This window comes from Protobothrops mucrosquamatus, unplaced genomic scaffold (assembly GCF_001527695.2).
Source record: "Protobothrops mucrosquamatus isolate PMUCROS unplaced genomic scaffold, P.Mucros_1.0 scaffold2557, whole genome shotgun sequence".
NCBI classification, from domain to species: Eukaryota; Metazoa; Chordata; class Lepidosauria; order Squamata; family Viperidae; genus Protobothrops; species Protobothrops mucrosquamatus.
Genome location: NW_015388617.1, coordinates 1 through 14068, shown reverse-complemented (window position 1 = coordinate 14068; position 14068 = coordinate 1). Strand labels below are relative to the sequence as shown.

The 14068-nt window shown below is 47.3% G+C and overlaps 2 protein-coding genes across 3 annotated transcripts in view; one reads left to right on the top strand and one right to left on the bottom strand.

The window, feature by feature from the left end:
- ECEL1 (endothelin converting enzyme like 1) overlaps positions 1-6542 on the top strand; it is a 61397-nt gene extending 54855 nt beyond the window's left edge. For both annotated transcript variants that reach the window (XM_015825242.1, XM_015825241.1), the window contains exons 13-17: positions 1007-1131; positions 2154-2219; positions 3184-3279; positions 5212-5288; positions 6443-6542. In XM_015825242.1, coding sequence (XP_015680728.1) covers positions 1007-1131; positions 2154-2219; positions 3184-3279; positions 5212-5288; positions 6443-6542 — 464 coding nt within the window. The remainder of the gene's footprint in view (positions 1-1006; positions 1132-2153; positions 2220-3183; positions 3280-5211; positions 5289-6442) is intronic.
- Positions 6543-11231: 4689 nt separating this feature from the next.
- LOC107295904 (alkaline phosphatase, germ cell type-like) lies at positions 11232-13206 on the bottom strand (the record flags this gene model as incomplete). Its single annotated transcript, XM_015825240.1, has 2 exons — positions 11232-11497; positions 13090-13206. Coding segments are annotated over 2 exons (383 nt in total), but the record flags the coding sequence as incomplete, so codon positions are not given.
- Positions 13207-14068: the final 862 nt, after the last annotated feature.

Below are 14068 nucleotides of genomic sequence, written 5' to 3'. Positions count from 1 at the left end.
GAAGGAAGGAAGGAAGGAAGGAAGGAAGGAAGGAAGGAAGGAAGGAAGATAATGGAAGGAAGGGAGGGAGGGAAAGGAACGAAAGGAAGGAAGGAAGGAAGATAATGGAAGGGAGGGAGGAAGGAAAAGGAAGGAAAGAAGGAAGGAGGAAGAAAAAGAAAGAAAGAAAAAAGGAAAGAAAGAGAAAGAAAGAAAGGGAGCGAGGGAGGGAGGGAGGGAAGGAAGGGAGGAAGGGAGGGAGAGAGGGAGGAGAGGGAGGGAGGAAGGGAGGGAGGAAAGGAAGGAAGGAAGCAACGAGGGAAGGAAGAAATGAAGAAAGGAAGGGAGGGAGGGAGAGAAGGAAGGAAGGAAAGAAGGAAGGAAGGAAGGTAAAGAGAAGGGAGGGAGGGAAGGAAGGAAGGAGCAAAAAAGGAAGGAAGGTAAAGAGAAGGAAAGAAGGAAGGAAGGAAGGTAAAGAGAAAGAAGGGAGGGAGGGAGGGAGGGAAGGAAAGAGCAAGAAAGGAAGGAAAGTAAAGAGAAGGAAAGAAAGAAGGAAGGGAGGGAGGGAAAGGAAGGAAGGGAGGAAGATAGATAGATAATGGAAGGGAGGGAGGGAAAGGAACGAAAGGAAGGAAGGAAGAAAGAAAGATAATGGAAGGAAGGGAGGGAGGGAGGGAAAGGAAAGGAAGGAAGGAAGGAAGGAAGGAAGGAAGGAAGGAAGGAAGGAAGGAAGGAAGATAATGGAAGGGAGGGAGGAAGGAAAAGGAAGGAAAGAAGGAAGGAGGAAGAAAAAAGGAAAGAAAGAAAGAAAGGAAGGAAGGAAGGAAGGAAGGAAGGAAGGAAGGAAGAAAGAAAGAAAGAAAGAAAGAAAGAAAGAAAGAAAGAAAGATATAGGAGGAAAACCATATTCTACAATAACCCGAAATCTGGTAGCCCCTTTTGCCAAAACCCAGAGTTTATTCAAAGGCAGAGGCTGTTTTGGGGGGACGAAAGCCCCCTCATTTCACCCCCAGCCTTTGCTTTGCAGGTGGGCAGTACGACCGGTACGGCAACCTGGTGCACTGGTGGACAGACGCCTCCTACAGCAAGTTCCGCAAGAAGGCCGAGTGCATTGTGAACCTCTACGACAATTTCACCGTCTACAACCAGAGGGTGAGCCGGGAGGCACGAGGGCCTGTTTCACCCCCCGGGAAAGGGGGTCTCCCCCCCTGAATCGGCAGTCTCAAAATACAGGCAGTCCTCAGCTTACGGTCACAACGAAGCTCAAAATTTCCACGACTGAGAGAGAGAAGCTCTTAAGTGAATTTTGCCCCGTTTTACGACCTTTCTCGCCGTAGCCGCTAAGCCAATCGCTGTAGTTGTGAAGGGAGCAACACGGTTGTGAAGTGATCCTGGCTTCCCCAAACTGACTTCGCTTGCTGGAAGATAGTAATAATAATAATAATAATAATAATAATAATAATAATAATAATAATAATAATAATAATAATAATAATAATAATAATAATAATAATAATAAATAATAATAATAATAATAATAATAATAATAATAATAATAATAATAATAATAATAATAATAATAATAATAATAATAAAAGTTGGGAGGGACCTTGGAGGTCATCTAGTCCAACCCCCTGCTCAGGCAGGAATCACGTGACACCGTCCCCCCGGGAACATTGCAACCGTCGTAAAAATGACTCGCTAAGCATCCAAATTTTGATCGCGTGACTCTGGGGAGGCTGCAACCGCCATGTCCGAAACGGTATAGGGTTTCCTGCCTGAGCAGGGGGTTGGACTAGATGACCTCCAAGGTCCCTTCCAACTTCATTATTATTATTATTATTAGTTTAAATATGTGAAAAACGGTCATAAGTCACTTTTTTCAGTGTAACTTGTAACTGAGAATGGCCACTAAACAAACTGTGGCAAGCCGACTTTGTACTTTGATCATTTATTTAACGTTCGAAGCTTCGGATGTTTTGCCTTGGAAGTTTGCCTTAAATCTTGGGGAGGGAAAAACCCACCTAGATTTGACTTTGAACGGTCACAAACGGTCAAGGATTAGCTGTATTAGTATGGCGTATTAGGGGGAATCGAGAAACTAACCGACTTAAGCGTTTCCAAGGATGTAAACATGGGACTTTTTTAAAATTTCTCTTCTCTTTTTTCTGCAGGTGAACGGGAAACACACACTGGGAGAAAACATTGCAGACATGGGGGGACTTAAACTTGCTTATTACGTGAGTTTGTTTGTTTATTTAATACCTTGATATGTCCGCCCATCTCATATATAGGACTGGGCGGCTAACAATTAAAATAAAAACAGAATTTAAAGGAAAACACACAACCGATAATGAAAAGCGTAATCTATCTATCTATCTATCTATCTATCTATCTATCTATCTATCTATCTATCTATCTATCTATCTATCTATCTATCATCTATCTATCTATCTATCTATCTATCTATCTATCTATCTAAACATTCTATCCATCCATCCATCCATCCATCCATCCATCCATCTATCTATCTATCTATCTATCTATCTATCTATCTATCTATCTATCTATCTATCTATCTATCTATCTATCTAACCATTCTAGCTATCCATCCATCCATCCATCCATCCATCCATCCATCCATCCATCCATCCATCCATCCATCCATCCATCCATCCATCCATCCATCCATCTATCTATCTATCTATCTATCTATCTATCTATCTATCTATCTATCTATCTATCTATCTATCTATCTATCTATCTATCTATCTATCTATCTATCATCTGATGTGTGTGCTTCCTATCTCAACTTATCCAGTGGATCAACTTTCAACTTATCCAGTGGATCAACTTTTAAAGCTTTTTAAACGCCCTGATCATCCTCTTACACAAGCCCTGTTCCAAGCAATATGCAATCAAGATATATTGGGGGTTAGACTAGAAGACCTCAAAGATCCCTTCCCGCCCTATCATTCTGTCTTCTAAATCTGCCTTCAGCTGCGCTCTAGCAGGTCTTCTAGGGGTGTTTGCAGAGGGCGAGGGCCAAAAGGCACAAAGTGGCGGGCACGGCATCGCAATCAAAGTCCTGCCACGCACCAAGATCGTAAACGCGCACCCCAGCCCAGCCCACAGGTGCCGCGGCTTTCCTCCCTCCCTGAAACGGACCGTGTCCAACTTGCTAGGTGCAATTTTCTCTCGCAGGCATATCAGAAATGGGTGCGTGAACACGGGCCGGAAAACCCACTCCTGTGGCTGAAATACACGCACGAGCAGCTGTTCTTCATCGCCTTCGCTCAGGTACGGTCCCTCAACAAGGAGCTGGCCTTGGTGAGCAGAACAGGACCCGGGTGGATGGGGTGGGGTGGTTATGGGTAGTCCTCAGCCTACGACCATTCCTTTAGTGACTGTTCATAGTTAGGACGGCCCTGCAGAAAAGGGAGTTATGATCAGTCCTCACACAACGGTTGAAGCATTCCTCCCCTCAGCCGGCCTGTATTTATGACGGCCGCAGCGTCCCAGAGTCAGGTGAGGCCCGTTTTCAGACTAGCAAAATTCCCTGGAGAAGCCCAATTCGCTTAACGACCAGGTGATTCGCTTAACAAATGTGGCAAAAAAGGGTGTGGCTTTCTTAACAACGCCCTTGCTTAGCAACAGATTGTGTCACGGATATGGTTGTAAATGAGGGGTCTTCAAACTTGGAACTTTTACGATTCGTGGACTTCAACTCCCAGAATTCCTCAGCCAGTGTGCCTGGCTGAGGAATTCTGGGAGTTGAAGTCCACAAGCAAGGGGTCTTCAAACTTGGCCCTTTTACGACTCGTGGACTTCAGCTCCCAGAATTCCTCAGCCAGCATGCCTGGCTGAGGAATTCTGGGAGTTGAAATCCACGAGTCGTAAAAAGGTCAAGTTTGAAGACCCCAGTTGTAAATCAAGGATTACCTTTCGTTTTAGCCCAGATTACCTCAGAGTTTAAGGTGCTGGCTCTGGAATTCTGGGAGTTGAAGTCTTAAAGGTATCAACATTGGAATAGAGAAATTGGCATTGAGGTCTTTTGTGTTCCTAACTGGTTTTCCAAAACTTCTGCATCCACTACTAGGACATGTAAAGCACTGAGGATTAATAGACTGGAAATAGGAAATTTCCACTTCCAGGAGGGAGTCCATTTATTTTCCAAAGCACCAGAGGGCAGGACAAGAAAAATGGATGGAAATTAATCAAGGAGAGAAGCAACCTGGAATTAAGGAGAAACTTCCTAACAGAGAGGACAATTAACCAGTGGAACAGCTGGCCACCAGAAATCATGGGCGTTCCATCACTGGAGGTTTTTAAGAAGAGACTGGACAGCCATTTGTCTGAAATTGTATAGGATTTCCTGCTTGAGCAGGGGGCTGGACTAGATGACCTCCAAGGTCCCTTCCCACTCTATTCTGATTCTGATTCTGAAATACTATTTTATTCAGATAAAAACCTCCTAGATAATCTTTGTCTGCCCCTAAGAAACAGGGATTACGTGGGCAAACAATGCAAAGTAAAATACTTAATTAGCCTTAATACTTGAGGTGAGGTTTAGACCTAGGCTTAGTTCAGGTTTAAACTTAGTTTAGGCCAGGGTTACATTTCAGCATAAAACCAGGATTAAGTTTAAAGTTAGTCTTGGCTCGGCTTTAGGCTTAAGTTTAATCTTAAGTTTAGGCGTATAGTAGTCCTTGACTTACAACCACAATTGAGCCCATTGCTAGGTAAGTTTTATTAAGCCCCATTTTACAACCTTCCTTGCCTCCGTTGTTAAGGGAATTGCTGCTGGAGTTAAGTCGGTAAAGCGGTTGTTAAATGAATCCGGCTTCCCCACGGCTTGTCGGAAGGTCGCAAAAGGGGATCACGTCACACACACACACACACACACACACACACACACACACACACACAGGGACACTGCAACCGTCATAAATACGAGTCAGTTGTCAAGCGCCTCAATTTTGATCACGTGACCACGGGGAGGCTGTGATGGGCGCCAGTGTGAAAAATGCTTACGCCTAAGTCGCTTTTGTCACTGCCCTCGCGACTTCGAACGGTCGCTAAATGTAGGGGGGGGGGGTAAGTCGATTACTACCTGTGGTTTAAGGTCGGGGATGAGGGTGTCTGCCTTTTCATAGCCTCTTTGTAAGATGCTCGGGGACACGAGCCACGGACCCGAGCGTCACGTCAAGCTGTCTCCCTTCTTCCCTGCAGAACTGGTGCATTAAACGGCGCTCCCAGTCCATCTATCTCCAGGTGCTGACCGACAAACACGCGCCCGAGCATTACAGGTACCAGCCGGGGCATCCGGGGGGACCCCGATTGGGGTCAGAGATGGGAGAGAGGCAGGATACACCGAGGACCCGCTTTCCTGGCTAATAGCCTCTGGCTGCGGAATTCTGGGAGTTGAAGTCCAGATCGTTGGAAGCTGCTGAGAAACGCTGGTTAAGCATTTGGGAGGAAGCCCAAAATACATTGTTGTTGTTTTTGATGAGTAGTTTTATTGTTTTGTTTTGTTTATTTTATTATTTTATATTTTGTGTGTTTGTTTTACGTCGCTGTAGGTGTGTATTGTATTATTTTGTTCTTCTGTTTTATGGTAGGGTATTGTTTTATTTTGTTTTTTTTTATCCGAATGCTAGTTTTATACATACGGTAACTGAGGCTGGGGGACGTGCCTAATAGTCCTTCCTCCTCCTACTTTCCTTGTAACAACAACCCTGTATGGTGGGTTGGGTTGAGAGACAGTGACTGGCCCAAAGTCACCCAGCTGGCTTTCATGTCTAGGGCAGGACTAGAACTCCCAATCTCCTGGTGATTCGCCCAAAGTCACCCATCTGGCTTTCATGCCTAAGGTAGGACTAGAACTCCCAATCACCTGGTGATTCGCCCAAAGTCACCCTGGTGGCTTTCATGTCTAGGGCAGGACTAGAACTCCCAATCTCCTGGCGATTCGCCCAAAGTCACGCAGCTGGCTTTCATGCCTAAGGCAGGACTAGAACTCCCAATCGCCTGGCGATTCGCCCAAAGTCACCCAGCTGGCTTTCATGTCTAAGGCAGGACTAGAACTCCCAATCGCCTGGTGATTCGCCCAAAATCACCCAACTGGCTTTCATGCCTAAGGTAGGACTAGAACTCCCAATCGCCTGGCGATTCGCCCAAAGTCACCCAGCCGGCTTTCATGCCTAAGGCGGGACTAGAACTCACCGTCTCCTGGTGATTCGCCCAAAGTCACCCAGCTGGCTTTCATGTCTAAGGTAGGACTAGAACTCCCAATCGCCAGGTGATTCGCCCAAAGTCACCCAGCCAGCTTTCATGCCTAAGGCAGGACTAGAACTCACCGTCTCCTGGTTTCTAGCCTGATGCCTTTACCTCTTTCTTCCCACCATGCTGGTTGATCTCCCCGATCCTCGCTTTTTCCTCCTCTCTTCTCTCCCCTTTGCAGGGTGCTGGGCAGCGTCTCCCAATTTGAGGAGTTTGGACGGGTCTTCCACTGTCCCAAGGACTCCCCCATGAACCCCACACACAAGTGCTCCGTCTGGTGAAGCGCCCACCTGCCCCGTCCCTGCCTGCATCCAGCCTCTATCAACACACCGGCCGGCATCGTCCTGGTCCATGCCACTGGCCGGGCAGTGGGAGAGGAGAGAAGTCCTCCTAAAATTCCTAGAGCGGTCTGGCCTCCGGGGATAGGCCCACGCCTGCCAACAGCCCCCCCTCTGCACCCCAAAATCTTTGGGGCACCAGAGTAAAAAATAGCTAACACAAGTCTAACACACCTCCTGTGATCTCCTTCCATCTGTACAATCGCTCAGGACACAAAAGGAACCGCTTCCGAAGGGACATTTTGCTGCTGTTCGTTTTGGACCCTGCCAAAGCTTTTCTGCTCTGCCTCCAGACCCATTTTTTTATTTTTTTTTTTATTTTTATTTTTATTATTATTATTATTATTATTATTATTATTATTATTATTATTATTATTATTATTATTATTACTAGCTGTACCCAGCCACGCGTTGCTGTGGCTCAGTCTGGTAAAAGCGTGTGTTGCTTTTATATCCAACAGATGGCGCTGTTTTTCAAAAAAAGCATGTTTTTACCTGTCACAGGTATGACATCTATATAATATAGGTATACAAAAACATGCGCGTATTCGAATGCAACGTTGTGTCAAAATTTCAAAGCAATCGGTGAAGAACCTTTGGAGATTTAAGATTTTGAACAAACGAACATTTACATTTTTATTTATATAGATTATTATTATTATTATTATTATTTTGGGGCTGTGTGTGTTTTGCTATTCTATTGTGCTAACGCCGCTCAAGTTCCAAAGCTACGAGTAGTCCTCAACATACAACCGTTCATTTAGCCAAGGCACCGACAAACGTGAGTTACAACCAGGACTCACAACCGAACACGGCGTCCCCGTAGTCACGGGATCAAAATTCAGAGGCTCGGCAACGGACTCATATTTATGACGGTCGCAGTGTCCCGGGATCACGTGATCGCCATTTGCGACCTTCCCAGCCAGCTTCCGACATGCAAAGTCAATGGGGGGGGAGAATCTGGATTCGCTTTAACGACGAGACGATTCGCTGAACGACGGCAGCCATCCGCTGAACACCCATGGCAAGAAAGGCCGTAAACTTAACTCACTTAACAACTGCCTTGCTTAGCAACAGAATTTCCGTGGTCGTAAGTTGAGGACTACCTACACGTGATGCCTCGTCTAACCTTTTCGCTGGTTTCAATACTATCCTTTCGGTGTTTTGATTTGGTTTGATTTGATTTAAATTCAGCCGGACTAACGCGACGGCATTTTGTAATTAATTATAATTTGCTGTAAACCTTTTTTTTTTTAACAAAAAAATACTATTATTTTTTTTTTTTGCTTTTCTCCTTGCACGCTCTCGAATTACTTCCCTGGAGGGTCAGGATGATGGACCGGACTTTTCTTCAGGTGGATTGTAGAACTAAAATTTCGATGAGCTGCCGACGGTCACCGTGTCCCTCAAATCAGCACCCCTGATTAGAATTGGGGTTCAGCCAAGCCCCCTGCCCTGCTTCTCCCCAGCTGGCCCTTTCTTTCTTCTGTGTCCGAGACTTTTGGATTGTGTTGAACAGAGAAGCACAAATTGTCCTATCGCTCAAACAAGGTCTGGTTTAACCACACAAGCACACTTTTCTCTAGAGGATGCTGTGACTTGTTTGCTTAATCACAATTGTGGCTTGATGCCAGCCTGTCTGATCAGCTTGGGGCCCTTAACTCTGAAAGGAGGCTCCGGGATGAGTCCCAAGGCATGGCCCCCAATTCAGAAGAATAGAATAGCAGAGTTGGAAGGGACCTGGGAGGTCTTCTAGTCTAACCCCCTGCTCAAGCAGGAGACCCTAGATCAGGGGTCTTCAAACTTGGCCCTTTTATGACTTGTGGACTTCAACGCCCAGAATTCCTCAGCCAGGCACAGCGTGCCTGGCTGAGGAATTCTGGGCGTTGAAGTCCACAAGTCATAAAAGGGCCAAGTTTGAAGACCCCTGCCCTAGATCATCCCAGACAAATGTTTGTCAAGTCTTTTCTTTAAAACTTCCAGTGTTGGAGCACCCACAACTTCTGGAGGCAGGTTGTTCCACTGGTTAATTGTCCTCACGGCTAGGAAATTCCTCCTTAGTTCCAGGTTGCTTCTCTCCTTGATTAGTTTCCATCCGCTGCTTCTTGTTTTGCCTTCGGGGGGCTTTGGAGAATAGGCTGACACCCCCCCCCTTCTTTGGGGCAGCCCCTCAGATACTGGAGGTGAGAGTTGCCTGAAGACCAAAGTGCATAGAGAACTGGAATTGGGGCCACACCAGGCGCAAAATTCCCTCTTAAGGGGTTTTTGTTAAGCTTATTTTTTTAAGCTTACAAGGGGGGGCTTAGCTTAAGATGGATCCAGACTGTAGCTGAAATAGTGGGAATCTACGCTGTGGGCTCCGATGTAGTTTGATGGGAGATCCGTGTTGGGTTTTTTTCCCCAGCCTCACGGTTGGGATCAGAAGTCCTGGAAGTCATAACCGCTCGGGAACTGTGGGAAATGTAGTCCTACCCATCCCTTAGGTGCAGGCGTTAGAGAAGGTAGGCCAAATTCATGCTCAGCCAGGCAGCTGCATGCCTGTGTGCACACACACATATAATCCACATTCTCTCTCTCTCTCTCTCTCTCTCCCTCTTTCTCTCCCTCCCTCCCTCCTTCTTTTCCTCCCTCCCTCTTTTCCTCTCTCCCTCCCTCTCTTCCTCTCCCTCCCTCTCTTTTCCTCCCTCCCTCTCTCTCTTCCCCCTCTCTCTCCCTCTCTCCCTCCTCTCTTTCCCCCTTTCTCTCTCTCCCTCCCTCCCTCTCCCTCTTTTCCTCTTTCCCTCCCTCCTCTCTCCCCCTTTCTCTCCCTCCCTCTCTTTTCCTCTCTCTCCCTCCCTCTCCCTCCTCTCTCTCCCTCCCTCTCTCTTTTCCTCTCCCTCCCTCTCTCTTCCCCCCTCCCTCCTCTTTCCCCCCTTTCTCTCTCTCCCTCCCTCTCCCTCCCTCCCTCTTTTCCTCTTTCCCTCCCTGCTTTCTCTTTCCCCCTTTCTCTCCCTCCCGCTCTCCCTCTCTCTTTCTCTCCTTGCCTCCCTCTCCCTCCCTCCCTCCCTCTCGCTCCCCCTCCCTCCCTCTCTCTCACGGCCAGTGAGTGGAGCTGCCTGGCCAGTCAGCCACAGCAGCCCCTTTGTACAGAAATGTCGCGTTGTATTTTTATCTGGTGCGGATGACATCAAAATAAAAAAGGCCAAAGCCGTTTTTTTTTGTGCATGGGCAACAGAGCGTCTGGCATTCATTGGTCATCTAGGTATTTGCAGGTATCAAAAGGCGGATGGCAGAGGGTTCCGACACGGTGAATTACAACATCATGACGTCTGTGGAGATTCTCCGTCACCCACGTCATGGTTGTCGCAAATGTTTTTCAATTTTCAATGTATTCCAATCAGTCAGCCTCTAGGCCAGGGGTCTTCAAACTTGGCTCGTTTATGACTCGTGGACTTCAACTCCCAGAATTCCTGAGCCAGCCATGCTGAGGGGAAGGGAGAGGTTTCCAAGCTGAGCCATGCTGGCTCAGGAATTCTGGGAGTTGAAGTCCACAAGTCATAAAAGAGCCAAGGTTGCCTATCCCTGCTCTATCCATACTGCCCCAGTACAAAAGCTAGCGTGAAGAGGTTAAGGAAGCAATTATCTCCAATCCACAAACTGCTTCTCAACTTATGCTGTGCAAAGTCCCACCTTCAAGAGCCCCTAACTCTGATGACCCTGAGGCAAAGAAAATAAAACAAGAGCTCCTCACTGACCATTGGTTCAAGGACAATCAAACCTCCCTAACATGCAGGGATGGTTTGGCTTACAAAGGTGGAAAACTATATTTGCCAGAGACCCTTCGCCTTAACACGCTCCGACACGGCCAGGACGTAAAACAGGCTGGGCACTTTGGATATTAAAAAACACTACACCTCATCCACCGTCAATTCTGGTGGCCGGAATTGAAACGGGATGTGGAAAACTATGTCTGGAGTTGTGCTGTATGTGCCACCATGAAAAGAATTCCGGGAAACCCCCAGAATTCCTGAGCCAGCATGGCTCAGCTTGGAAACCTCTCCCTTTCCCCTCAGCATGGCTGGCTCAGGAATTCTGGGAGTTGAAGTCCACGAGTCATAAATGAGCCAAGAATGCCAAACCCCTGGGACAGAGCATCTGCTAAGAAGTTTTTTCCTCCCGCTATGTACTTTAGGGTGAAATTAAAACGGTTAAAGTACTATGCCTACCGTACTTGTTTTGGGGACAATTTGCGAAGAGTCTTTAGTGCTTCTAGTTTTTTTGTGATCAATCCATACTTCGAAAGGCACCTTACTGTCTTCTAGATAGTGTCGCCAGTTTAATAGAGCCCAGCGGATTGCAAAAGCTTCCTTTTCCCACACAGCCCACCTCCTCTCGCAGTCAGTGAATTTTTTCAAGGTGTAGGTGCAGGGCTGTAGGGTCCCACTCTGGTTCTTTTGCAGTAGCACAGCTCCGACTCTCATCCATATCCCCCCTCCCAGCATCAACTAACTCTAAAAGCAAAAGAGAAAAGATGGCTACATTTCCATCTGTTGTCAAAGCAAGAACATTCGATGTTAGCAGCGTTGACATCTGCCCCGTCTTGAATCACACTCTAAATTCAGATGGAGGTACCCAGAATGCCCCAGGGGAGGCCTAGCAGATCCAGAGGAACAGGGGAACCAGGAGGAGACCCGCCAGGCCGGCCTTGGGTGCAGCTGCGGATGTCTCACTGTAATAGTTGCGTAAGTTGTAGGGCTCCAGGCCGCTGGCGTAGGCCATGACGTGAGCAATGTAGGATTGTTCCTGCACTCCGTGGAAGAGGTGGGCCATTGGTCCTTTGGCCATGATGGCCACGTCCTCCCCTCCGTGGGTCTCCGAGACGAGGGGTACGGTGGCCTGCTGGTGGTAGGTGTCATTCTCTGGGGAGGGGAGAAGACCAGTGATTAGATGGGTAGAAGGGAACTTTTTGAGACACTAATGAAGAGCATGACACGAACTCGGCACCCTTGCCTCTCCGGGGTGCTTTAGTTGAATCCCTGCAAATGAAGCACAAGCCGTCTTTGTCACTTAGCTCGAAAGAGGATTAGTGACCACAGACGTGCTGTCACCAGACATATACAGATAGTCCTCAACTTATAACAGTTCATTTAGTGACCGAAATTACAACGGCACTGAAAAAGGTGACTTGGGACCGTTTTTCACACTTAACGACTGTTGCTGCATCCCCATGGTCACGTGATCAAAATTCAGACATTTGGCAACTGATTCATATTTATGACGGTCGCAGTGTCCTAGAGTCACGTGATCCCATTTTGCGACCTTCTGACAAGCAAAGTCAATGGGGAAGCTGGATTTGCTTAACGACCGTGTTACTAACTGAATAGCTGCAGTGATTCACTTAAATGGACCAAAACTCACTTAACAACTCTCTTGCTTAGCAGCAGAAATTTTGGGCCTGTGGTCGTAAGTCAAGGACTAACTGTAAACCGCAAGCAGAGCTTTTGATCATGGCTGCCATGTTGACTTTTTTGACCTCACCCTGCAAACTCCCCTAGCTAAATCAACGACTGATGAGCTTTTCGCCTCCAGTTTTAATTCCGTCTCTGGCCGCATCTAGACAATCCTTGTTTTGGAAGCAAAGCAAGGTCCGATCTGATTAATGCTGGAAGGAAGACCACAAGGTGATCCCATGAGTGTAAACTAAATTAGAAAATCTAGGGGGGGGGGGGAAATCTTAGGAAAAAGCAGCAGAACCTGCATTGTTGTTATGTTGTCAGCTGCATAGTCCAATATTTCTCAGCCTTGGCAACTTCAACATGCTTGGACTTCAACTCCCAGAATTCCGTGCCAGCTGGGGAAATATGGGAGTTGAAGTCCAGACATTTTAAAGTTGCTAAGGTTAAGAGACACTGGTGGCCAGAGAGTTTTTAATATTGTCTACAGCTGCTTCTTCCTTATATTGTTCTTACTCAAAAGCTGCCTTCCCCAACAGAGTGCCTTCTGGGCAAACTGAACTACAACACCCATTGCTCCCAGCCATGAGAGCCAGCTGGCTTGAAGAGTGATGAGGCACGCAGTTTGAGCCAGTTCAGAATTACACTTACACCAGCCGGGCATTCTGGGTGTGGGGGTCTCTCTGCTTCCAGCTATCGCAGCTTTTAACCCCCACACCCAATTCAAAGTTACAACGGCCCCGAAAAAAATGACTTACGACCGTTTCTTTCACACTTACACCTCATGGTCACCTGATTAAAATTCAATCCCTTGGCAACTGACTCATATTTACGACGGTGGCAGCGTCCCGGGCTCACGTGATCCCTTTTGCGACCTTCAGACAAGCAAAGTCCATGGGGAAGCCAGATTCACTTAACAACTGCAGTGATTCACTTAACAACGGTGGCCAGAACGGTCGTAAAATGGGGGGGAATTCACTTGACAAATGTCTCACTTAGCAACAGAAACCCGAAGCTGTATTGTGGCCGTAAGTCGAAATTAGCTGTATCTGCCTTACCACTGTCTTCCAAGGTCACATCCGGCCGGCCTTTGTCGGTGATCTGGTAGCCTGGCCCGTTGCCGTAAACGATGGAGGTGTACGCCTTGCCATCTAGCCCCTTTCCGGGTGCCAAACCTGGAAGGAAGAATTATTAGACCTTCTGAGCCATCTCTTCCAACTGGTCAGCCTCTAGGACTACAACGCCCATCAAGGAGAATTAGCCTGCTGGCTACTTTGGATACAGTAGGGGCCCGCTAACTTCCATCTTGGGGAAGATCACTCAAAAATGTGTGTATTGTCTCTTCTTGAACCACGCTTTAAATTCCTCAAGCTCCACGTTATCTCCAAGGGGGACCTAGGAGAAGGTGGCTACAGAAACCCAACGCTGGGAAGAAGCTGGGGTGTCTGGTGATGTCTTCTCCTTCCAGATGTCTTAGATCAGGGGTCTTCAAACTTGGCCCTTTGATGACTTGTGGACTTCAACGCCCAGAATTCCTCAGCCAGACACGCGTGCCTGGCTGAGGAATTCTGGGCGTTGAAGTCCACAAGTCATCAAAGGGCCAGGTTTGATGAAGACACCTGTCTTAGATCAACCCACAGCACACTCCAAAGACCAGTGTTAGCAACCTTAAGATATGTGGACTTCAACTCCCAGAATTCCCCAGCCAACATGGCTGACTGTGGAATTCTGGGAGTTGAAGTCCACACGTCTTAATGGAGAAATATCACCTCAGATTATTAGAGGTCTTACCCAGTTCTGTTTTACAAGATCTTTCATGGTTTCCCCCCTCCCATCTTGATCTTTCCTGACCCATAGGTTCCTCGTAAGGGTCTCCACTGTAGGTTTCATGACCTCCCTGAGGGCCAAACAACCTCTTCAGATCCTTCTCTCCAAAAGCTACCCAGCTCACACCACGGTATTTGCTATACCAAAAATGGAGGTTCCCCGGAGGGTGTAGCCTCCAAAGCTGAAGACGTGAGAGTGGTCGGCGGTCAC